We start from the raw sequence: 26,400 nt of genomic DNA on the forward strand, positions 1-26,400 counted from the left end.
GCAGGGCAAACAAAGAAGAGAGCAGGTTGGGAAGGGATATGTTTTATGCAACCGCCCAGCACTGCTTCGCTCAGCAGTTAAGTTAGAAAAGGTCACGCTCACAATTTCAAATGGAATCTGAGAACAAGCCTTACCTTGAGGTGGCAGGTCACGGAGAGCCCAGTACATAATGAGTGTTGGTGGAAAGGGGCTGTGCAATTATCTAAATCGGTCCAGTATTGACTTGTGCCAACAACACACTTTGAGCAGCTTTCATAGACTAATGTTGCCATGGTTGAGTACAGGCAGGTTGAATTTGTGGCCAGTTGGGCTTAAAATGGATCCTAAGGGTGGGTGCCTTCAAACCTGAGCTGTTTGGTCCGCTTGAAACAAACTCTGGTGAGTTTTGTCGGATAGTTCGTTTGGTTTTTGCTGGTGTGAACGCTCAAACGAGCTCTGGTCGAGACCAAAGAACCGAACTCTGGTCCGCTTAAAAACAGAAGTCTCGGTTCACCACCAAGTGCACCGGAGATCCGTTCTCTGTAGGTGATAAATGGTAAATGGTAAAAATGGTGAATGGGGTGCACTTATATAGCGCTTTTATCCAAAGCAATTTACACTACACACTACGCTCATGTAACGTAGTTAATGAGTTCATGAAATTGATTCCACTTGCCATATATAAAAAACGTATCTCTCAATAACCATGGTATTTGAACGCAGCACCCCTGTGGTTTAGAGTCGTGCACCCCGGGGGACAGCAACAGTCGGACCTTGTGGCTCCATGGTAGGTTCACGGGCTATGAGCTCCGTCTTTTTTTATAAATTAATTACTTTAATTTCACTGCAGATGGGTGGTTTAAGTTGTGTTTGTCTGTTATATAGCTCCCTTACGGTTGAGCCCTTCTTTTTTTTCGTAGAAAGTTGACAGTGTTTTTCTTTTATTTTTATTTACAAAATGGCTATTGCTACAAGTTAGCAATTAATCTTTTAATTTTATATTTTTCAGATGTTATGTTTGTGTGAGAGAGCAACTGATTGACTGTGATTCCTGTACCAGAATAAACGGCTGGATGCCAATTGGATCTCTTCGTCTCGCCATAAAATTACACAACGCACGAGAGAGAGAGTACAAAGCCGCTACAAAGCCATTCACACACACATTCATACTGGTGTTAGAGGCTACCAGGGCACACTGGTGCCACCTGCCACCATTGGGAATTCATTCACACACTGATGAACGCAGCATCGGGACCAATTTGGGGTTCAGTATCTTGCTCAAGGATACTTCAACATGTAGGCTGCTATGGTCGGGGATCGAACCACCAACCTTCCGATCACTGGACGAACGATCTACCAACTGAGCCACAGGTGAGAACACAGTCTGAACCAAAGGAAGGAAGCAAACCAAAAACACAGAGCATTCAGGGTTGAATTTGGCCCAAAAATTCTGAATCAGCACCAGGCACAGTGGTAGCAGGCTTAAAAAATGTCTCGTTAACAGACGTGGTCTAATGCTGAAGGAAAGGTCGTTATAAAAATCTGGTCAGACAATCACAGTTCTTTCAGCTGCTTGTGGCTACACACTAAACAACAAAGTCTTCAAATGATTTAGCGACTGAATGGAGGCTAATGGATTTAATCACACAGCAAATTCAATTCCACATAAGAGTGAAAAAACTCAACCAACAAGTCTACTTCGAAAAAGTTTCAGCTCTTTCACTCACATATTCTGTCGAATAGACGAAGGACATTTGTTTACAATACTTGGTGTGCTTGATAAAGCTCAGTGTAGAAGCAAAGCAAACCAAATGAAAAATGCAATAATGTTGCAACTTCTCCACTAAATCGCACCGAGTCCACCAGACTTTATGTGTGAAAGCGACCTTACACTTCAGTTCATACAGCCTCTGCAGACCTGAGGGTCTGAAAGAACTATTCTGACCAGCCAAAGAGGAAGAAAGAGAGAGAGAAAGAAAGAAATCCTATACCAAAGCCTTTTTCCTGAAGAAAAATGCAGTCCCAGGAGAGGAGAGATCTGCTGTAAGTATGAAGGTAATGTTATTCACTGTGTTAACCTGGCATCAGTACACATGAAAGCCTGGCAGCATAACAGTGAAACAAACTCAATAATCCAGTAATAGGTACACAGTATCAACTGATTCCTGCCTGATTTTAAAATATTAATATAGAATAATTGCCCCGAGCGTTAACATTGCAGCCGATTTCATGGCTGCTGGTTGCAGTGCTCTCGCTCAATACTGGACCAATTTCAAGAATTGTTGTCTCCATTAGTCATTTAGACACAAAACATGGGAAAATAGTGTCCAGGTTGGAAAAAAAACAAAAAAACAAAGTTCCCTTTTAATGTCTGCCACCGAGCCACTGCTGAAGCAGTCTGGGTGTCGTACTCAAAGATACCCGAAGCAGCTGTTGTTAATCTGTAATGCTATTGTTTTTTTGTTTTTTTAAATTTGTTTATTATGTGATTATGATAAAATGTTATGTTGTGATGTTGTATGTGATGTTGTATTTTTTCTTAATTGTATCGTAAGTGATTGTATATGTATTTTGTATATTGTACGTGGGGTTTTTTTTGTTTGGTTGTTTTTTTTTTTGTTTTGTTTGTTTGTTTTTTGTTTTGTAATTCTCTGCTTTTTTACATCATGGCCAGGGGACTACAGATGAAAACTAGCCTTCTGGCTAACTCTGGCTTTTTTAACCATGTGTAATCATGTGTTTTATGAAATTGCACTGTCCCCTTTTAAATAAAGTACTAAAAAAAAAAAAAGTGTTTTTTTCACAATAAAACACACACATACAGGAACACTCACCCCAAAAAGTAAAAATAAGTGAATGGATAGATAAATAATAATAATAATAATGATTAATAGATGAATAAATCTAAGACAATATAAGTTAAGTATGTTGTGAAAGAGGACATATATAAACATAAAAAGGAGAGAATTTTACAAAAAAACAAAAAAAACATACTGAATAGTATTTAAGCAGGTTGTCATCTAAGCACAATGAAATCTTTGGTTGTCCTAATTAACTTGAGTCAGGCAGCTCTGATTTCTCTTCCACATATCTCAGAAAAGGTTGCCAAATCTTATTGAATTTGCCAGCTGAACCTGAGCATCTTTCCATTTCAGAAGGATTAGGCGACAGGCAAGCAAGGTACAAAAAGCCAGAAAGTCACACTGGGAATTATTCAAACTGTAAACAGTGGACGGTACTCCAAACAGAGCTATGATGGGGCAGGGGGCTATATGTGTAATGCTATTGTACTGCTCCAGATTAAAGCAAGAACTAGTAATGACTCTAGTAACTGCATTTTCTCCCATCTTATTGTAACCCACACAACTCTGGCAACATCCGCACCCAAACAATTTCATTTCCCCTGGAAACAAAGGCGGCTTAAAAAGAAAGAGAGAACCATCTCTGGCTCACTGTGGTGATTTTGTCATCAGCTGAAAAGATAATAGGACCACACTGACAGTCTCCTCCGGAGGGATAATCTTCTACAGGGGCCATCATTTTGCATTAAGCACAAAAGGAAGGACATAGACAGGTACTTTCCAGGGAAACAGAGCCAAATATAGCTCCCATTTCCAGTAAGGAAAACGCACAACAGCGTCTGGCCTCACGTGTAGCCCCTTATAGAGACAAACACTCACAGCTGTGTACAGAGAGCCTTGTGTGCTGCACTGCTATATCTGATGTACACATATATCCATCAGACAAGCTGTGGTTGTGGTTCGGGCTGCAACTAATTGATTATTCTGTCAATTGTTTCCTCAATTAGTTAATTAATCATGTCATTCTTAATAAAGAATTTAATCGATTAGTCAACTGGCAGAAAAAAAAAGATTAAAAAGATTTAATTAGCGTTTCTTCATGCAGAAATACCTCTCTGGTTACAGCCTCCCCAGTGTATGGATTTCTATTTTATATAATTGTTAACTGAATATCTTTGAGCTTTGGACTGGTAGTTGGACAAAACTTGATGTTTGAACACATCGCCATGGGCGTGATCAAACAGTATCTGGCATTTTTCAGTACTTTCTGACATTTTATGAAATCAATTATTGAGAGAACAACATTAACCGTTAAGAGGGAAAAATAAGTTATTCTTTATGCCATCTAGTGGTTAAATAATCTGTTCATTAACCCTTTATAGGACACTCATTGAAATACTTGCAAATTCCAAATTTCAACCCCAGAGAATATTGGAGGATATTACATACTGCCAGAATGTGTAAAAAAAACATGCAGACCCAGGGGGAGGGGGGTCATATTTTGAGAAAAAGTTTATTAAAGTGGCAAATCTACGATCAAAAAATGTGCAGATTTATGAGATTTAAAGTGGTGAATCTGCGAGAAAAAAGTCACTTTTTCCCCCACTTTTTTCTCGTAAATTTACGACTGTTTTCGCCACTTTAATCTAGTAAATTTGCAACTTTTTTCTCGAAATATTAGAAATCCATGTGGTTCTACGACCTCACAGAGAGACATGGGGACCCCATTTTGATATCCACTGAAGTTACCAAATATAGTTCTTTGCCCAATAAAGGGTTAAATTAAATCTTTTAATTAAATCTTTAAAATGATCTATCAAGCAAAATTGCCAAGCATTCACCGTTTCTAGCATCTCATAAATCTCCTCTAAAAGACATAATTTTGTAGCAGTCATTGTTTTCTGGCATTCTACGGACTAAACAATTAATAAACCACTCAGAAGAATCAGTAATTCAGATTAAGCTGTAATGAAAATAATCATGAGATTGAGCCTCAAAACTATCTTCAATATTGTCAGACTGTCTAACTTACCCTAGAGCACCAGCTATCACCGTGTGGTTTGTAAACCGAACCACAGCATCTCAAATTTGTTAGTAAAACCACAGGTCAGTGCTGTAGGGCCAACAGGAAGCAGCTGCAACACTCAACTGACCACATGTGGTTCTGCACCACATGTGCACCTCTGCTACAATGAACCACAAATAGCTTATAATCACATCAGGAAGCTATAAATAATAAAGCATAAACTTTTAAGCGTGCACCTACAAGATGAGACCAAGAACTTGACTCTATAGCCTAAAGCATAAAGTTAAAGTGGCACTGTAAAACCCAAAAGTGAGACATCACTGCACTGATTCCAAAAGCATATAAAAAATACATAAAAGACAGCTGCACGGCAATCAGTGCCTTGGTCAGAGCAATTTACTTGCTCCGAGTCGGGCAACAGGGACCGGCCCCAGCCAGGATCCATGGCTGGCTGCAATGGTACCCAAGTGATTAACACAGACTGAGCCAGACAGTGGAGGGAATTTTACAGCACTGGAGCACAACTCTCTCTTGACAGCCAGCTCTCTCAGTGGCACAGCAGATCTAGAGTGAGAGGATAAATCTTAGGAGGGGAACTCAATGCATGATTGAGGCAAGAAAGGAGTCGAGGAGAAAGGGGAGGAGGAGGAGGTGAGGTGGGGTGATAACACCACATTTATCCTCACAATAAAAAGAGAAGAAGGACAATAGCAAGTGTGGTAGTCACTCATTAATCTAACAGATGAGGGGAAAATGCAGGCCCATAAATTACTTCTGTGGGCTGGTAAACAAGACGCACTTTCCCTCCATCTTGTAATTTCCAGGCCAAAATAATGGAAAATGTGCGAGTCCTGCAGGTATAACAGCTTCTGATAGTTTGGGTGCCCAAATTATTAATGTGCAGACTTGAATTGCTAATTTGCATTAATTGCCAGTTTATTCTAATCCATGCCTGATACGCTCTGTACAAAATCAGACATGCAGCCTCCGAGGGAGCACATTCAGCATCTCTTACACAAAAATAAACCTGAAATGCTAATTCAAAAGGGCAGATGAACACCATCTGCACTACCTTAGTCAGACACTGTCGCTTCACTTACACTGGCTGATAATGGATCAGTAAGCCTTGAATGATGAAAAGATCCATTAAGCCAACATTTAGTTACACTGGGGCGATTTGCATAAATGTATCAAATAAAAGCTGCAGTCAAGCAGTTTAGAGGCAAGGAAAAGAGAGGACAAGATTGAGGGGTGAAGATATAGCTGCGGGCAAATCTCTATTAGAGAAGGCGACAGTTGCATTAAGTTGTAAAGCAATCCTGGGGGGGTTCAGATCGAGGTTAAGAGAACAGGACACATTGAGGACGTCTGGAAGGCAATGTAATTGAACAAGGGAACAAAGAGTGGGCAGAGACAGGGTGCAGGGGAGGATGGGAAAGAAGATGGTATCTGTCTGTGATACAGTCATATAATACTAACACCACAGAGGGCACCTGTACCAGACTCAGACCTGTACCATCAGTGCTAAAACCCAGTGTCATTCTTGACCAATGCAAATGCTCCCTTACCACTGTTCGGATCCACCTGGGGCTGAACTGCAGATATGCTGGCATCAGTAGATACTTCTCCTCAAGGGATGGCAGAGAGGCATTACAGGACATTAACTTAAGCACCGAGGTCTATGGCCTCATGGGAGAATAATTGCAGAAATAAGTCTCACTATTGCAGCCAATTTGTAACAACTGCTGCTGACGTTGGAGTTCTATTCTTCTTCTCAGGGATTCAACAAAGTGCACCTTTTTTATACTAAAGCTTAAAAAAATGGGTAACGCTTTATAATAAGGTCCTTAATAACCATTAATTAACAAGTAATAAGGCATTGTTCTCGCTTTAGATCCGGTAGTTGCAAAAAGCATAGTTAACTTATAGTTAACTTATAATAGATGAGCAATAAAGAATATTTTAATATCAATAAGCAAACAAAATAAGATTGATAAAGGCATGGCAAAGACATAATGGGTGGGTCATGGGTGTTTGTAATGCCATTATTAACACTTATATAATCTTATAAACACACAATAATGTTAATAAGCATCTTGTAAGGACTTACAAGGGCCTTATTACTTGTTAATAATGGTTATTAGAAGGACCTTAACCCATTGAAGCCTGGAAAGCGGATACGTCGTTTTGTAGTATTTGTATAAGCTCTCAAATACTTTTTGAATTTTATTTCTATCTGCTACAGAGGCTGAAAAATCTATTATTTAGTAGAAGCGTTAACACTTCTGTTGAATTTCCAGAAAAACTTCAGGTTTTAGGGGCTTATTTTAAAATCGCCCAGAGGTTTTACAGGAAGTTGTAGGCGTCAATGGGTTAATATAAAGCGTTACCAAAAATGTAATAATGCTGGACATCTCGCTCCATCTCTACTTGGCATTGAAATGTACGCCATATTTTCTCAGAACACCTACCTTTCAGCTGGTCAGCCACCACGCTCTGTCCTATTCTCTCAATGACTTGTCCGTCTTCGTGCTGGTAGCGGTCATCCAGGAAGTTGGCGGTGGCCTGTGACAGGTGGACCTTCCCAGCCACTCCCAGCTGCTCCATCAGGTTGGCCAGGTTGACGTCATTGGACCAAACATCAAACTTGAAGCGCTTCATGCCCAGAATACCACACAGGACAGTGCCAGTGTGGACACCCACCCTCATGTTCACCATCTCCCTCTTCTCCTGGCAGAACTGTTCAATAGCCTGAATCATGCCCAGACCCATCTCCACGCAGCAGTAGGCATGGTCTGCTCTTGGCTCAGGACAACCAGCCACACAGTAGTAACAGTCCCCTAGAGTGCTTATCTTTTCACAGCCAGTGAGCTCACAAAGTCGATCAAAACGCCCAAATAAGTCATTTAGAAGACCAACGAGTGCATGGGCAGATTTGTTGGCAGACATTTTTGTGAATCCCACGATGTCTGCAAAGAGAATGCTGACGGGCTCCATCCGTTTCATGTTGAAAGGTCTGAAGATGATCTGGCCACGGGGGATGGAGGTCTTTTTGCGTTTATTGTTTTTAGGGCTGGAGATGGCAGCTGCCGCACCGCTGGTGGAGTATCGTTTAACAGAATTATCACCGATCTCCTCGTCACCCTGCTTCATCAGTTCATCAGCCACGATTCTGGGCATGACCGAGTGGATCATTCGCTCCTTTAAGGCTTTCTCCACCTCCAGGTCTTTGCCGTGCATGATAGCTTGTCCCACCTTAAGGAAGGTGCTGCGTGACCGTACCTCAGACATGGTGAACAGGTGTATACCGATGACGTGGGCACAGAGGTGGAGCAGAGCTTTGGCGGGGCCAAGCCAACATAACGTATCCCAGTCTGATTGAGAGGCTAAGCTCCAGTTATCTCCTGCCTGGGTCAGGTGCAGCCAGCCCAAACTCTCAAAAAAGACAGAGTAGAGAAACCCGAGAAGGACAGAAGCATAGAGGCGAACATGGAGAACGCTGTAGAGCAACAGAAGGACCTCAATACAGAGGGAGAAGGTGCCTACAGGAGAAAGACAGGGGGATGGGGGGCTACCTCCAAGAAACTTATCATAGGACAGGTTGTATGTGGGTCCCATGCCACTGAACTCTTCCACTTCGAGTTCAGGTGTGGGCGTCTCTGGGTCCCTGAAGCTATATGTCTGGATCTGGGGGGCCAGGGTTAGGGTGAAGGTTACAATGATGAGCAGCAGAGATGCTTGGTTGTAGCAGCGAGAGTAGAGCTTAGTAAAAGTTAAGAGGAAGAGAAGGAGACAGAACAGGAGGAAGGATGCAGTGGGTACAAGAAAGGCAGTCCTGTCACAGCGGGAGGGGTTGGCAGCAAAGTACAATCCCCAGAGGAGGGCAGCGGCAACCAGGTAGAAGAGCACGTAGCGGAAGCGGCGCTGGGTTTGAGGGAAACATCGTTCTCTACAGGCCTCCTCCAGGATCGAGGAGTCAAACTTTGGGTCCCAGAAATGACCTGCAGATCTCTCGAAAAGCTGGGGCATCTTCTTCTGCGTGCGAAAGCTCTTGACCACCGGCCTCCTGGCTCCGGACTCCCCGGAGCTGCAGCTGGAGGAAATGCTGTACTTGCAGTGCTTGGTTCCCCCCATGAAGCCTCCTCCGATTGAGCTGAGCGGCCCTCCAACGTGCTTGTGTTTGACACTGCTGCCAATCCTCACTGAGACGCCTCCATCTCCACTTGAGTCACAGCTCACTTCTGTGTTGTGAGGCAGTAATTGTTGATGTTGGGGGGATGCCATTTTTGCTTTCTAGTCTTTCCCGAAAAAAAAATGTAAACTATGCAGAAGGGAATGTTATTTCAAAGCAGTAAGTAAGGCAAAGTACGTGGCCACAGTGCAAAAACTAGGACACTTATTGTTACCTCTTAAAAGTGAAAAAGGAGAGCACAAACAAAAACCTTTTCAGTGAGAATTCCTCCTCTCAGTTAGCAGTGTAGTGGCTGCAGAAACACCAGCAGACCTTCCAGAGATTTTGAATAGATCATTATTGCGCCTCTTGACGTCAATCCCTGCATTCCTCTACGTTCCCGTCTGTTTTGACGCACTTGAGACTGCAAGGTTCACTCGCTGCTTGCTCTGATCCTGTCCAAATCCACTCAGCTGCCTACACACTGTTTCACTCATTGGAAAAGTATTTGAGAAACTCAGAGAATTGCAATATAATAAGCGTAAGGGGGAGGAAGTGTAAAAGAAACGCCAAATGAGTAAAGGGAAAGGTTTACACGGGGTATTGAGAAGTTGTAGGCAAGTGTGCAATATCAAATCCAGTTCAAATGTGTTGCTTTAGTGAAGAGTCTGCTGCGTTAATAGACTGGTGCATGTCCTTTCTCGGATCTCCAGTTTTACGTCCCACTGGGGATTCACAGTACCCCTGAACTTCACCACGTTTTGTTTACTTCATCCAAAAAAAAAAAAAACACCCTCCGCAGTGTTTTCTCTGCCTAAAAATCGTCTGTTTGCATGATCGGTTTAAACAAAAAAAGACCAGCGTTTAATTTTAAGACGCAGATCAACTTCGGATAATGGTAACGTGAGTGCAAGATCTGCCATCAGCGCTTTTATTTATACCCACATGCTCCGTGCAGCAGGGCCTAATCGCGATCATTTCCGTGGACGGAGCCCCGTCCTTTCCTGACTCTCTACTCCTGAGTCCCCGCCACCGCTGCGTCTCCAAGCCCACAGGGGATCATGTGCACGGAGGTCTGTGCAGGAGACAAATGCATGAGACGTGGTGCCCGGAAAATACCCGATGAACTGTGTTATTGCAAGAGCTTAGCTGACAGCGGCTCACGTGTAAACACACTCCTCCAGGGCTATGCACCAAGCAGTCTTGATCGATAATGCTTTGGTATCCACAGTCACATTAAATGTCGCCAATCCCTTGTCACAGTGCGCCTTAAGGAGATCCTCCAGATATTCCAAATATATAACCCGGGCAGCTGAGAGAAAGAAAATGCCGCCTAGAGCAGGCTACATGAAGTCCAGTCCAGTCCAGTCTCTCCTTTTCTCTGAAGTAAACTTTGCCCACGGTGCTCTGTCCCCCCTCTAAAAGGCAGACAACAAAAAACCCGGAGAGAGTCGGGCTAATTAAAAGGTCTCCACCTGCGCTCCACGCCTCCCCACACCAAGAGTCCCACAGGTCAAAGCTGAGTGCTGTGTTGATCCAGCCACTTTAATTGAATTGCATGGGATACACAGGAGAATATCTTCTTCATACCTCCAAAGAATTCCCTTAAATCCAAGACAAATGGCTTAGGGCTGCAGCATCGTCCAGCCTCTCCATTCCCTGCATCGTCCACAGTGAAAAGAGATTGTCTCACTCTGTTACCTGACCATTATCTGCTGCTGGCTGCTGCAGCGTCGACACCTGCACGTAATGTTGTGTCCGCTATCCAGGCGCGGTGGGCAACGCAGTGGCCGGAGCCGCCACCATCTTCTGTGCGCTGACAGCCGTCCAGCCTCTAGAACTGTGTGTGTGTGTGCTTGTGTGTGTGTGTGTGTGTGTGTGTGAGAGAGAGAGAGAGTGTGTGAAGTAGGCCAAAACATAATAGAGATGATTTCCGCCTTTTCCTTCCAAAATAAAACCCTATGTGCATTTGGCATAATAAGAAAAGCAACACAAAAGGCCATTTTCTATGGCACCGAATTAATTGAGAAACATTATGAACCCTTATATTGACACAAAAGAAGGCATGATCATGCTGTAACGACTGAATTTCCCCACTGTGGCATAAATAAAGTCTTATCTTATCTTATCTTATCTTATTGTATCTCATCTTATCTTATCTTATCTTATCTTATCTTGTGTGTTGTTGTTAGTCTTCTCAATTACAGAAATTACAAATTACAAACTACAGGTATAACTACAACCCCAACTAACCCTTGTCCTATTTTGTGTATCTCATGAAATCATCATTCTAACATTTGGGGCTTGTTTTTAAAGAGTCCACACACCGTTGAGCTAACCATCTATTTTTTACACTAAGCTAGACAGCCTTATAAGTCATTTAGCAACACTTGAAATACGTTTTTTTTTCTCCAGCTGGAGGGAAATATACCATCTCCTAACCGTGTCTTCTAAAAATTCTCTGAAATGTGAGCATCAACCCAAAAAATGCTTTTTTAAAAAAAATTTAAAATCAACGTTTTATTTTGAAAAATATTTATGTGCTTCCTTTTTGGAGGTTACCGGTGACTTGACGCTGCTGTCTGGCGAGCAGAGGAAAGAGGGCTGACTACTGATGGCAGGGGAGGGGTACGGAGGTACGTGCACGCTCTTGGTGGGGAAAAAAAGAGACTGAAAGGTAACGAGCACGTATTTAGGAGAAGGGTGGGGACGTTTTTTTTTCTGACCGCAATGAGCGCATCCCCCACCTTCAGTTCAGCCCCTCGAGCCTCCATTCACAATAAAAAATAAACTGCATTATTTTTATACATGTAAACATCCGCATTGGGAAGGCAGCAGAGGGCAAGTTAAGATTTGGAAATGTAATAATTAATATTGGATTATATTAATATTATTATGAGGGATGAAAATATTAACCCTCTGGAGTCCATGAAAGCACCAGCACATTACTTCTTCATGACATGAAGACATAAAAATGAAGCAACGTCTAGACTTACCATCAGCTTCCCTCTAAAGTTCTGGCTTGAAAGATATTTTTTCATGATATTCGGCCAAGAAAAAAACAGAGATAATGTCAAATATATTATCCTCATTTAACCTGTTATATGTTTGCATATTTGCAACCTGTGTTCATATTTGCAACATGTACATTTCAGTGTGTAAAACATAATTTTCAAGATCAGATTTTATGTTTTTATTTGTTTCTTTTGGGTTCAAAATTTAGATCAAGTACGTCAAAGTTAAAAATTAATTATCAGGACATTTAGGTGAGGTTGCACTGAAAAAACTGATGCCAACATGGCATGGGGAAGATTTTTAAGGGTTAATTCAACAAAGTCAGCACATAGAGGCTGACTTGATGTGATACTGCACACGATAATATTTCAGCACCCTGAAGGTGAAAATAACAAAAAAAAACGTGACTTTTCAAGGATGAAACATTACAATTCTACAGTATATGTGTGCAGCACAGTCAAACCTTCAGTGCTTTATTCTCTATTCAGTAGCCTGAGAGAAATAATAAACAGCAGCCTCTGTAGTCAGCCCTGTGGCTTCACAGTACAGTGTAATGAGGGAACCCCATGGGGGGACTGTGGGCGCCTTTTTGCAAACCACCTGCACGTAGGGCAACAAAATAAAGCATGTCCTGTATGGAATGAATGGAAAGATTTTCTCTATATTTAGACTGGATTGTGGTTTATAATGCTGGGTTTTGGGGCCAGTCCTCATTGCAATAATACTTGTTTGTGTAAAAATGGCAAGTTTCGATGTACAAACTTAACCCCGCAAGTATAAAAGTCAAAAAGAAAAGTCTAAAAGAGAAGTAATTTACACTGGACAATGCAGTGTTGTACACAATGTGTACATGTGTTTACATGGTTGTGCACTTGAGGTGTCACCATTTCAATTTTTAATTGAAAATAGATCGAAATTCACTTTCACTTTTTCCGGATTTGCACTATTTCTGACTGTTGTCACGTTATAAAACCAATGTCCTGTTGATCTTTATGAAGCAAGACTCCATAGTCATTAAATATTAGTAACAATGGCAAAGCCTTCGGAGCAGAAAAAAATCAAATGAATCAATTAATCAAATTGTCTAATATTATTATTAATATTATTAGAATTAGAAAAAATGTGTACATGTGTATGTCACGTGTATTAAATATAATCTGTGTATTCGTTTTGTGTTTACCTAAAAACTCAAATATGTTCTTTACAATAACAATTCATTTATTTACGTACCTTTAAAAAAAAAAAAAAAAGTTTTTTCTGCAGGCTATTGTTTATAACAGGATAAAAAAGGCTTATGCTTTTATTAATTTTTACACAAAGCCCCAGTGTGTCTTTTTATGTCTTTGATTTACACATAAGAGCAGTTTTAGTGTTTTGTATTTCTACTTTATTTTCTATTTCCAGTCACGAGCAGAGGTGAGTCTGAGTGCACAACTATAGGAACTACACTGGCACCCAAATACTTCATCCACCACACACACACACACACACACACACACACACACACAGCCCTCCCCACTTCAAGTCACGACAAACTGTTGGTGCATTGCAGCTACTGGATAAAACCCCCACAAATACTCTCAAACCCAAAAGTGAGAGACTTAACCTCCAGAGTAAAGGAACATGGGACATGAATGTCGGCAGAGTTGTGATAGAGAGCAGGGAATGTCAGCACGAGATAGAGAGCTTGGTACACGTTTGAGTCTCTCCCATTAAGAATTGACAGTTTTATCACAATAACCACAACGTTTCACTACCTAGTCAATCAGAAATCTTTATTCTTGATGATCAAGCATCCAAAGTTGGGCCAAGATTAATTTCAATTTTATACCAAAACAAAAAAAACTTAATCAACAACTACTTTAATGGGACACACATCCGTTCCAGATCTAAAATCACAGGTAAATTAAGATAACTGATGCTGAAATATACCAAAAACACAACCACACAACATCATTAGCCCAAGCTTTCACTGTTTCACTAAATACTGTTTCCATGATGAGAGTTAGTGGTCTGTAGAACTTTTTACACTTTTACACAGCACTCTCTAGTGGGCATCTCCTGGATCTGCAGTGTAAGCATACTAAACACAACCAGTGGAGCACTCACACTCAAATAAAAAGAGAAAATTAAGCAAATGTGTGTGTTTGTTAGTTTTATTTTTTCATTATGCTTCTGATTTTAGTTGGGGAAACACTCTTCACAATGGGGTTAGTGAGGGAGGACACAGAGGGAACTGGGAGCACAGTTTTCCATGAGCTAACTTTTTGGAAGTTTAGGTATTTCTACTTATCTATTCTTTGATGATTAGGGCTCTGTTTTTAGAGCAATAGTTTGGTTTTTTCAGCGTTATATTGATATCAATTTCATGTCTGTACAGCCCTGTGGGTAGTTAGCCAGCTGCAGCCAGCAGACACTTAGCTTAGCTTAGTTTAGCTTAGCTGGTACCAGAATCAGGGGGAAACATTTAGCCTGTGCATGTCCAAAGGTTTAAAAAACAACAACATTTTTTTATGCCTAACTGCACGTCCAAAGCTGGGTTGTCTTAGTCTGTACAAAAAACAAAGTTTAAAGGTGACGTGCTGCAGTTTAGGAGGGGTTATGTGCCGGATTTATTCTTAGAAGTGAAAATTGAAATAGTCCAGTAGTGTATTTCTGAAAATGTCAAACTACTTTAAGCAATTTTATCCTGCTATACTCATGGTAAGTTCATTGAGGTAGGCTTACATAAGAATTTGCAGCTAGTACATGTATCACTGCAAAACCGTTGTGGATATATAGCTAGACGCTGCATTGGATCTTACATCAACATCATCGCCATGTTGAATGGGCCACAGCTGGTCTTTAAACCAACACAAGTGAACACTTTTTTTGTGAATGAAAAGCACTATAAGATAATACTACTGAGCACTATTAAGCTTTTTATATTCAAGGGTTTATTGGAGTGGAGTAAGTTAGACAAAAAACCTTTGTCTACTCCAAGTAGATAATAAACCCATGAATACAAAAACAACTCAAATTGATTGAGCAATGTAGAAGTTTTAGTGCTTTTTGTCTAGAAAAACTACAGCTCCCATGTTTATTCTATTTGGTTAACAGGTGATTTTGTCCAATCCAATATGGCAGCAACATTGACATATTGCAGCAACAGCCACAGCAGTCAATGCGGCATCTATGTATGTATGTCGTTGGGTGTTAAGGTCAGTATTTGGGGCTTCCTTCTTTCCACAGAGGTCAGGGGTCAACTCATGAGTCCTCCACTTTACCTCCAGCCCGCTTTTCGCAAGCGAGGAATCTTACAGTGGAAGTTTGCAAAATATTGCAGGGGGTGTTCAGTACACATACACAGCCTACTTCAATGCCCATTTGGAAAGTTTACACAGAAAAATCAATAAATAGCTTTCTATCCTGCAGAAGAAATGGCTAAAGACAGCTATAATCCAAACACATCCTTCATGTGTTATCTTTTTATGGTCGTTCAGCTAAAAAAAAGCTGGGAAGCTTATCGTTCAAGGAAAAAAAAAATCATAACACAGTATTGAATTTCTGCCAAAGACTGGCAAATTTATAGACGCAAACAGAAACAGTAAGAACAGTTAAGAAGTGAAGCAGAATGAGCATACCCACCCTGCTCTGAAGACTCTGACCCTTGAACCCTGACCTCTGCTTCCATCAAAGTGCTCATTTCACAGGTTGTCAACAACCAGGACTGATGAGCGTATATAAAGGAAAAAGAGAAAAAGGCCTTATTTGTTGCATGGCAGGGTTGGTTCAGGTTTCAGTTACACAAGGAATTTATCACTTAAACTTTATGTTAGCAGGAAATGCATGCATCTGTTAAATAAGATCTAACATGCAATGTTAATGTTAATCTATGTCAAAAGCAAAGGTTTGTATGATAAACACAAAGGCTTTGCGTAGCACCCACAAAAAGGCTACTTCAAAATCAGCTTCTGAAGCTTATGGAATTGACTTTCTGCAATGCAATTCTCAAGATTTTACAACACAAATTTGCAAGTCCTGTTTCCACTTTTTCCTGTTTTATTCACATACAAGGGAGCTGGTACTTGACTGTTTTCAGTCTAGGATTAATAATTTTTATTTGATCTTTTTCCCCCTCTTTTTTCACATCATTACATCCCCAACCCCCAAATCCCAGACAGTCCACTGTGATTGTGCAAGGGAGAGAGGAGGGTGTATATTTTAACAAAACTCAGTGATCAGTGGCATGTTCTCATTTCTTCAGCACTTGTGTCCTTAAGCTGCCTTATCAAACGATGACCCTTCCCTCCCTCTATCTGCCTCATTCCCACAGTCCCCAAATGCACCTCCCCATATTCTCCTGAGGAAAAAAACAAACACTAATCTCCTCTCCTCTGTCTCCTCAACAATACAGGCGTTCTGACAAAAGCAGGGTTGGCTTCCACCAGACCCATTCTCTTCTTACTTCCCCCACTCAAGTTATTTTGTTGCTCTCAGTTCTTCCGGTAGCGATTCTTTGGCTTCTCACCGCAGCCAGTGGCCTCGCAGGAGGACAGGCCTGGCTGCTTGCCAGAGTTAATGCTGCTCAGTAGGCCGGGCAGCTCATTGGTGATCGCCCTCTCAATCTTTTCCAGCAGACAACCTCCCATGTAGGAGCACTGAGCCGCCAGAGGCTTGAAGTTGGTGATGGGGTTGACGCCAAAGAAGTCACGGTAGGCATCGCGGTTGGGCAGGTCAAACTTGCTGACGTTGGTCTTGGCTAGGATGGATTTGAAAATGTAGAACTTGTCTGGTTCGTCCACAATCTCCTTGAAGACTAGTTCGGGGTCACTGAAGAAGCTCATCTTCTCTTTGAAGGTCTGAACGTAGCGGTCTACCAGCAGGCCATGGATGCGTACGCGGATGCCATGTTGACGGATGAAGGCAATTTTGTTCTCCATGCGATTTTCAATCACCTGGTTCAGATCTTCCAAGAGGGAGATCTCTTCTCGCTTGAAGAGCTCACGGCTGGTATCAGGTGCATAGTCATAAGGCCAGAAGGAGCTGACATAGACACGAGGGGGTTCAGTCACATTGATGAGGGGAGCTAAGCTCCAAAACAGAGCTCCGTAGACTCTCATTAGGTCTTGGGTGGCCAGATTGTCAGCCTTGTTTAGGATGATGCGGATCTGGGATTCACGACCCTTCAACTGCCGGAAGAGCATCTCCAGCTCCAGGCCAACGTCCAGCTTGGTGGGGTCAAACACCACGAAAATCAGGTCGGCACGGTCAATGAACCACTGGCATACATCATTAAAGGGGTAGCCTGGATGGAAGAAGAGAAGAAGTAAACCACAAATTGTAGCCAGCTGCTTTGTTATTGAATTGTGGTATGTGAAAACCTGCAAATTAAAGGTAGAAGTCTCCGTTTTACCTCTCTCCTGCTGCTTTCGGTTCTCAATGATTCCTGGTGTGTCAACAAAAGTCACACGTTCCAGCAGCTTGTGGGGCATCTCAATACCAATCAGCTTTTCCAGAAAGTTTTGGCCAAACTTCTCCAAGGGAGAGAAGGACCGAGAGCTGTCTGCTGCCATAACAATACCCTCAACAGAGCGGATCTTCTCCCCATGCATAATTACAGTGAACTCAGAGGTAGTAGGCTCAGCTCCTGAAGACAAATGTAGAAAACAAGAGGGAAAGATTAGCAAGAGTGGTATTAAGACGAGAAGCAGACTGAGACACAGAGACATGAAAGAGATGTGTATACACTTAAATAACTGATATTCTTTATGTTGTTGTGAACATTGACATATCATCACCTTTTAAGATGACTTGTTAGCAAGCAGTTGCATATTCATACATACAGCCAGCCTTAACCAAGTCCTGAGGTAATTATCTGGCTCTTTAGCGATCATTCACCAGATACTTTATAACTGTGTCTGTCTGGTCTGGCGTTAGCCCGCTAGCGTGAGCCCGCTAGCCTGTATCAATCACATTGCAGTTAAACAAATCAAATAAATGAATTATACATGTTTTAGTTGGTATCTCTCAACAGTACCGAGTTGGTCTTGGTCTTGCTAGCCCTCTAACGCTAGCATGCTATCGATCAGCCAGTAACATTAGCACGCTATGATCGGCCGCTAACGTTAGCACGCTATAACGTGAAATTATCATTATCTTGAAATAACGTGATAATATCACAAGCATGTCAGACGTGTGCATCACGTTTAAGTGTCCTCTGGAAACACTTCTGTTGTGTTCTGATCTATTTGCAGCGCTTTTTCTTATTGTGTTGTGTTGTGGTCTTTGCAGCACTTTCTAAATGCTGCGCTGAAGATGAGTTGGTGAAGATGTTTTCTTAATTTGCTTGTGTTTTGTGTACTTGCATGTGTTTTCTTAAGATGCAGCGCTGTGAGCTCTCAGGGCCACCGTAGTAAACATTTTCCTTACGTGTTTTTGGTCTCATTCGTTGTTTTCTTAAATCAGCATGATTGCATAATTTTGTAAGTTTAGGCAGCGCTGTGAGCTCTTAGGGCCACCGTACTTTCACACCTTTTGCAGCACGCAGAGGCAGGTAGTCAGCTGATACAACCACAAACCACTGAAGCACAGTGAAGTCGCTGATATGCAAATGAGCACATGACGCCATCTGTCAACTTTTGTAGCTAGAGCTAGCTACTTTCATTGGAATAGAGTTGGCAACACTGGCTGCAGATCGAGGCCTTAACACTCAGATAGTACAGATATTGATTATATGCTTCAAATAAACTGAACAGTGGCACTTAATTGCCAGATATATTTTTTAGATAAAGCAGTTGCCTCTAATGGTCCTGTAAATTTATGATGGCATTTTAGGGTAACTTCACATTTTTATTGCTAATTTAAAAATCAAGTCTTTCTAACATACCTGTGTAGAGCTGATAGGGGCTGTCGTGCATGCCCAGGAGGTAATTGATCATGGAGGACTTCCCTACGCTCCAGGGTCCCAGGAACAGCACCATGGGCTTGGAGGTAATCTCTCCATCTGTGAGGCAAGGAGAGACAACATTGGTTAAAATCTCAGCAGAAAAAGCTAAATTATGACAAACAACCTCTCAAATTCATCCCAAACTCTAATCAGTTATGCTGGGATTTTATTTGTGGCTGACAGGAAAAGGTGTGAGAATTTGAGCTGTTCAATGTTTCCTAAAAAAAGTGAATGTTTGCTACAGTCTCCATGTATTTTTGTGCCTCATAAAAGGACAGTTTAACCAAAACGTTTTTATGATGAACTATTTTTAGTCTGAGAGACATCAAGATAGCACTGTCACTCTCAATCCAGAGCACAGATAAATAGACTGAGAAAGGAAATAAAAAGAAAGCAGTTGAAGCTGTAATGCTTGTTTAATAGCGTATAAAATATTGTAAAAAAACAAACAACAACAAGAATGCTGCAGCCATATCTCAGTAGCACACATCAAAGCGGCACCATTACTGTAACATAAGACTCAACACAGCAAAGCTCTCAGAGAAAGCTGTGTCTCATAACAAGCTGATATCTGTGTTGTGAGTGGAAGTGGTGTCGGGGTTGTGTGGTGCAGGAAAGGTCAAAGGTTACAGCCTACTGGTCCAAAGCTGAATTGGTTCAAAGGAGACGAGGATAAAAAAAATATCAAGAAAAGAATGAAAGAAAAGAAAAAAAGGGATAATGTCATCAGAAAAGAAACCAAAAAAAATTAGAACAACTCTCCCTGACTCTCGTGACTTTTAAAATTATTAAAAAGGAAAGAACAAAGTATGACAAAAAGTCAGAGATTGTATAAAAATGAACATAACAGCAAAGTGCCTTAAATCTGAATTCTGTCTAAAGACCAGCAGGGGGCAACCCTACTTCTCACTGGATTTATTACCTTAGTAAACATTTTTCTTATCAGTTTATGGTCTCAATCGCCAGTTTTAAGTCGTCTTCAATTTTTTTGTTATTTTGTGGTCCCATTTAGAGCAAATTAGAAGATGATAAAGCATACCCTGCTTTAGGGCGTGACTACCTTGTGATTTACAAGTGAACTTTTGGGGTGTTTTCTTTGTTTTTGTCTTAGAACTATGTAACACTAGTTGCCTAAAAATGTCTTGTTCAGCGTTGGGTTGCATTAAAAGACATTAAGAACTGCAAGTACATTTTATAGGTCTGTTATTTGCTAGCTAAAATTAGCATCACCATTAGGGAGAGAGTACGAACCAAGCTAGCTAGCATTAGGGTTAGCATAGACTGTAGTCAGATCCAACCCTCGCTCCACCCTCTCATCCAAATATGAACATTCTGGCCCAAAAAATCCCCAAAATGCCAAACTTAAGGCTTCCAAACGGCAGCCCACAAACCAATGGGTGATGACAAGGTGGCAAAGTCCACTTCTTTTATACAGTCTATGCTCCTAGCCTAACACTAACCATCATCTCTAGGGATGCACGATATTGGATTTTTTGCCGATATCCGATATGCCGAATTTTTTACAACTCATTTAGCCGATTACCGAAACCGATATTTTTTTCCCGCACAACTAATACCCACAATCAGGGCAAATTTGGCCAATTTCCCAATTGACACAATAAGTAAACATAACCTGTGTTCACTGGGAACATGTGAAAAGTGCAACTGTACAGCAATTAAACCCAAATTGAATAAAACTACATGTACCTTACAGACTGCTGCTTAAATTCAAATATAACTTAAAACAGGAGCCCAATATGTGACGACTCAATCTGCACTGTGCAAACAAAATCACAATAAGTACAAAAAATATAAGCAGCTTCAGTCCCTAATCAGAAAATAAATAAATAGGTGAGCTCAGACTACACTGCACATTGGCGTGTTGGCCAATGTCTGATAGTTCATCAGAACAATAACGTGCCAATAATATCGTGCATCCCTAGTCATCTCCTCAAACCTGTGTGTCCTTCGCTAAAGCCAGAATTGCACATGCAACCCCCTCCATATTTTACATTTTACACCCTGCCTAAAGACTAACAAGTTTAAAATCTTGCAACATTTCTTCCCATTTAATTCTTGCATATGGAATTGGAGTTTTGGTTGAAATTTTGAACAAGTAAATCAAGACAAAGTACATGGATCTTGATTCACATAGGGTATAAAACTGCTGCTTCCCTGCTCTGTGTGGGTTGAACCTTTCACCTATGGTTCACTTCGACCACACACCAATCTGTGATGTCACATCAGGTGTCAAAGTGAAACATGCTTGAAATCTTTGACCCACAGAGAGCAGCGCAGAGCTCATATTATGCCAAGTGACTCACAAATGCACGAGGACAAATGAAGGGGGTAAAGATGGGGCTGAGCACGTCAGGCAGTGCCATGCACAGGTAAGCCCCGCCCACACCCACCTGTGGCTGATTCCCCCAGGGTTCGTCCGGGGTAGGCTGTTAGATGAGGGGAGCGGAGGGGGTGGGGATAAGGGACAGGAGAGGGTGGAGCACAGAGAAATTAAGGGAACAGGAGGTGGAGGAGAGTGAGGGTGTGACGTCTCTAGCAGCAACAGGGAGGAGGATTGACAAAGTGCATGAATGGGTGGGAGTCTAGTCCCATATTTGACCTAGTGTGTCAAACATGTCCGTCTACAGATGGATAATGTGCCTTTGTGTTCGGGTGAGGTAAATCTTTTTGTCTGTATAGTTTTTTTTACTCTATCTCTTTTCATTTAGAGCCATGACACAAGTGATATTTCACAAATTTGCATGTATGCCAATCCCAAAAAGCCACAAGAGGGCGAGCTTTATTTCATTGTGGGGAAGTAGAGTTTGTTCTTGGCAGTTCAGTGTGCAGCCTAGAGTCTTGAGTTTACTGTGAAGAAACAATGAGCATTTTAAAATCAAACATTACAAAAAGTGTTGGAGGAAAATTATTGGAACAAAAGGGGAAGAAATATATACCATGAATGGAGAGATTTAGACAAAATGATAATATGCCTTTTCTTGGACCAATAGTGTTTTAGAAAAAACAACTGGTGCCAGTGTTGGCTTAAAAATAAATATAAATAAATATCCTGTGACTACGTCTGTACTGAAAAGCCAATAAATTACCTTAACAAGGAGGGATTACTAAACGGGCTTAAAGGAAAGGGGCAAAACAACCACAAAGAGACACAAAGCAACTACAAAGAGACACAAAACAACTACAAATAGACACAAAGCAACTACAAAGAGACACAAACCAACTACAAGGAGACTTGAAATGAAACAAAAAGACACAAAACAACTACAAAAAAACACACAGCAACTAAAAAGAGCCACAAAACAACTACAAAGAAACTTGAAATGACAACAAAACGACACGAAACAACTACAAAAAGACACAAAGCAACTACAAAAAGACACAAAGCAACTAAAAAGAGCCACAAAACAACTACAAAGAGACTTGAAATGACAACAAAAAGACTTGAAAACAACTACAAAAAGACACAAAGCAACCACAAAGAGACACAAATCAACTACAAAGAGACACAAAACAACAACAAAAAGAGGTTTAACAACTATAAAAATCTGTGTGTGTTATAGGTTATTCTCAGTCAGTCAGAGAGCCCAAAGAAAAAATAATAACAGACAAAAAAAAATCCCCACATATTGGAAAAATAAAAGATCTTTCTGCTATGTATTGGTTGATGGTGTGTGGACGATGTGTGTGCGTACAAACAAGACAACAAATCAGTCACCAAAGCAACCCAAACAGAAAAACCCACACATCAGAACAAAAGTGCAGAGGTGGCAGAAGCCGCAGTGATACCTGAGATCTCGTGCTGCCTCAGCTCGTTGTACTTGTAGGCCTGCTCCATCGGCTTGATGGATGAGTGGTAGATCTTCCGCAGCTTCTGTAGAGCAGCTGGAGGACAAGAAAATTATGATAAAGATGTTAGAAAAAGATGAAGCGGGGCAATTTTACTTTTTTTTAACTTTACAATTTTCTACAATGCATGTTTTTCAGTGATGCGATACTTTAAAAAAGAGGGAAGAGTATAGGGAACCAATAGCAATGCTTTAATTTGTCACATGACCTCCAGGAGGCCATATTTAAAGCCTATCAAAACAAATTTCCCGGCCCTTTTCCATCTGGAAAAAAAATTATTCCTACTGATAGGTGAGTAAACCTTCATTTTTTATAATTTCATACACTTAGACTGTTCCAGACATTCATTTCAATGGGTCGTTGGTTCAATGGTACAATGTTTCCTACAGGCAACATTCAGACAAGAAACCGGTTAAAAAAAGTTCCTTTTATAATGTTTTTTAAATTTAAAATGTTGTGTATTGTATTAAAGCTACTGAATCTTTTAATTTTTTTTACGTTTATTAAATAAATTATGTTAAAATTAATTTTAAAAACTTTCTTTTTCACTTGTGCACCGTTATGGTACAATGTTGCCTACGCACAACTAACCCCAAAAACTTCCCAAAAAAATAATTATAAAATTTATTCAGATTATGTTTATTTAGTCTATCTTAAGCCAAAAAAACCACTCCAAACATTTTTTTTTCCTATCTGGCATCATAATGTGTACCATAGAGGGTTGAACATTTTGACCTGTAACCCCTAAAATGAAATAATATCTACTTGGGACCCCTTAACACAAGTTTCACATATTTAGTAACAAGCCCGGAAAGGTGAACCATCAAGTGGTTAACAGAGAAAAGCAACAATTTTAGATAAGTCAGAATAAGAGGGTTTTTGTTGTTGTTGTTGCTGCAAGCTATATTGGTATCATTGCTTCTTTAATTGCCTCATCAGTCCTTAGATATATTTTGTGACTGAGACTTCAAGGGTTCCTGAGCCACTGGTGCATGTGTCTGTTTGTTAATCACTAAGAATCAACCAAATTCCTTTTTTATGTGTTGCATTAATAATCAAATATTAGGAAGAAAGACATCCGTAAGCTAAAAGGAAATCAGTGATAGGGATTTAAAGGATATTAGAATATTTAACTGCTTGTCATATCTAATTAATCTAACAGTATAGTACAAAACTTCACAAAATCACATTTATTGAAGAATCTTTGATCCTCACCTGCATAGTCCCCTGCTTTCTCCTCAGTTGCAAGCCGCAGCGTCTCATCGATGTGAGATCTGTCCCTGAGGACGGAGATGAATTCTTCTTCTTCTTCTTCTTCTGTAAAAAACAACATTAACAAAATTTAATAAGGTTCAAGTCTCAACTGTATGTCTTTCATGATCTGTTAACATCAATAATGGAAGTGGACCCAGGTTGCCAGATTTGGTGATGACAGCCAATCGCACCTGGTCTCACAGGAATCTGTGAAATAGCCACGGATTCGCTTAACTCAAAATCCGTGGAATAGCCACAGAATCACTCAAATTTCCGTGAAACTGACACGGATTTCGCTACAATGCAAGTTAATGATAGTCATATTCCGTGGCTATTCCATGGATATTTTTTCCTATTGGTTTGTTCCAAGTCACGTGACTTTCAAGGTCCCGGCGGTCAGAACAAAAAACATGGCGGACACTTCTCTCATTTTTAGTGAAAAAAATCTATATTTTGACTTAGTTTCTGCATAAAAATGGATTTTCATCACATTTCTAGCGAGAAATATATGTTTTATTTTCTAAATATTCACTCAGTGAATGTACATAATCACTTTGTATGTTGGAATAGCCACGGGATATGACTGTCATTAACTTGCATCGTAGCCTAATCCGTGTCAGTTTCACGGAAATTTGAGTGATTCCGTGGCTATTCCACGGATTTTGAGTTAAGCGAATCCGTGGCTATTTCACAGGTTCCTGTGAGACCAGGTTGGCTAGTCGTACATGTTCAATAATGCTACAAAGGCCAACAGCGCTGCTATTTCTGGATGTCAGTCAATACAACCTGCGTCTCAGTATGTATCATTCACCACTGCTGGGAAGTCAAGTGTGACATACAGATAATTGATAATAAGCACTGGGTGACAGTTTTGCATTGGATACCAATAGCAACTTCAGACATAGCAGATATTTGAGCTGATCAGATTTCCATTTCCATTTCCAGAGTCTTGATTTCATCTGCAGCCACATGCACTCCAAATGACCAGACCGAATGACTCTTCATAGTCTCTCTGTAAACTCAGAACCATAAAATGTCTGGCAAGAATTATCTGATACTTGTTGGTGATTAGAGTGTTTGCAGGCGTCCTTTGCAGCATCCATTTCCTGCTGTGTGGTACTTGTGCAGAGGCCACAGGGAAATTCAATCATCCACTGGGAACAACAAGACCTCACTTCACCCTACGGAGATAATTCTGGTGATCCATTTTCAAAGTCTGATTTAAATAGTTTTCTTTCCCATGTTTAAGACGAGAGAAAAGGTGAGAAAAAAAGGCTCTTCCAGGATCATCTTTCTACGTTTTTTCTTTCTTTTTATCTGTGATAAAAGGTGGGAAAAAATGTAAAGGTTTGTTTGTTGTTGTAATACTCCGTATCCTTCCAGGTGAGTTTTAAATCCTCCATGTATCCCTCTCCAAACACACGGGACATATCCCTCTATGGTACGGTATTGCCCCATTTTTGGCCTGTCAAATTTCTACAATGCATGTTTTTGAGTGATGCGATACTTTAAAAAGAGGGAAGAGTATAGGGAACCAATAGCAATGCTTTAATTTGTTACATGATCTCCATTAGGCCATATTGAAACACTTTTTTGCAGACTTTTACAAAGGAAACAGCTTTGCCATTTTGCGCCACAAAAATCACTCAAAACGTCAAAATGTTATTTCCTAAAATATATTCCTACTGACAGGTGAGTAAACCTTCATTTTTGATACTTTCATGCAATTTATTTTTTAATTAAATAATGGAAACTTGTTGACATGCAACTGTTGCCTCAAGGCAGCAATGAACCATTATGGAATCAGCATGGCAACATGAGATATTGGTAGTGTGTGTTTATGTATTTATATAATGTTCAAAAGTATACCACTCATCATAATTTAGTTTTGATCTTTACAATTTACAAAGATATATTTGATGGTGGTTGCAATAAAGTAAAGTTCCAGCTATTACTATTAATACCCTGTAGGCCATAATCTACTATTATAGTGAACTTCACATGTCTTAATTGCTTATAATTTCCACACATGGCAACAGGCAACAAACCCCAAAAACTTCCCCAAAAATTCTTCAGATTATGTTTATTTAGTCTATTTCAACACAATAAAACACCCCAAACATGTTTTCCCTAACTGGCATCATAATGCGTACCATAGAGGGATATATTATGTGTTAGTGAGTTATGTAACATTATGGTGTGTCTTTAATTAGGCAAGAAATGTATTTTGATACTGATAAAAACATATTTCTAGCCAAAAGAGACATGACAGTAATGCTACATAACTTGCTAACACACAATATACCACATTGGTTTAGAGTGCATGGAGGAATTAAAAACCCACCTGAAAGAAAACATT

The 26,400-nt window shown here is 40.6% G+C and overlaps 2 protein-coding genes across 3 annotated transcripts in view; both read right to left on the bottom strand.

Annotated features, from left to right (window-relative positions):
• LOC131983207 (adenylate cyclase type 9-like) overlaps positions 1-10,797 on the bottom strand; it is a 55,634-nt gene extending 44,837 nt beyond the window's left edge. Inside the window, exon 1 of one of the 2 annotated variants that reach the window (XM_059347886.1) lies at positions 7,278-10,797. In XM_059347886.1, coding sequence (XP_059203869.1) covers positions 7,278-9,090 — 1,813 coding nt within the window. In that variant the 5' untranslated portion in view covers positions 9,091-10,797. The remainder of the gene's footprint in view (positions 1-7,277) is intronic. The other variant, XM_059347885.1, reaches the window with a different exon arrangement.
• Positions 10,798-16,467: 5,670 nt separating this feature from the next.
• Positions 16,468-24,120, bottom strand: srl (sarcalumenin; the record flags this gene model as incomplete). Its single annotated transcript, XM_059348774.1, has 6 exons — positions 16,468-17,279; positions 17,388-17,621; positions 18,861-18,977; positions 21,332-21,367; positions 22,728-22,823; positions 24,003-24,120. Coding segments are annotated over 6 exons (1,413 nt in total), but the record flags the coding sequence as incomplete, so codon positions are not given.
• Positions 24,121-26,400: the final 2,280 nt, after the last annotated feature.

Source organism: Centropristis striata, chromosome 13 (assembly GCF_030273125.1).
Source record: "Centropristis striata isolate RG_2023a ecotype Rhode Island chromosome 13, C.striata_1.0, whole genome shotgun sequence".
In the NCBI taxonomy this organism is placed as follows: domain Eukaryota; kingdom Metazoa; phylum Chordata; class Actinopteri; order Perciformes; family Serranidae; genus Centropristis; species Centropristis striata.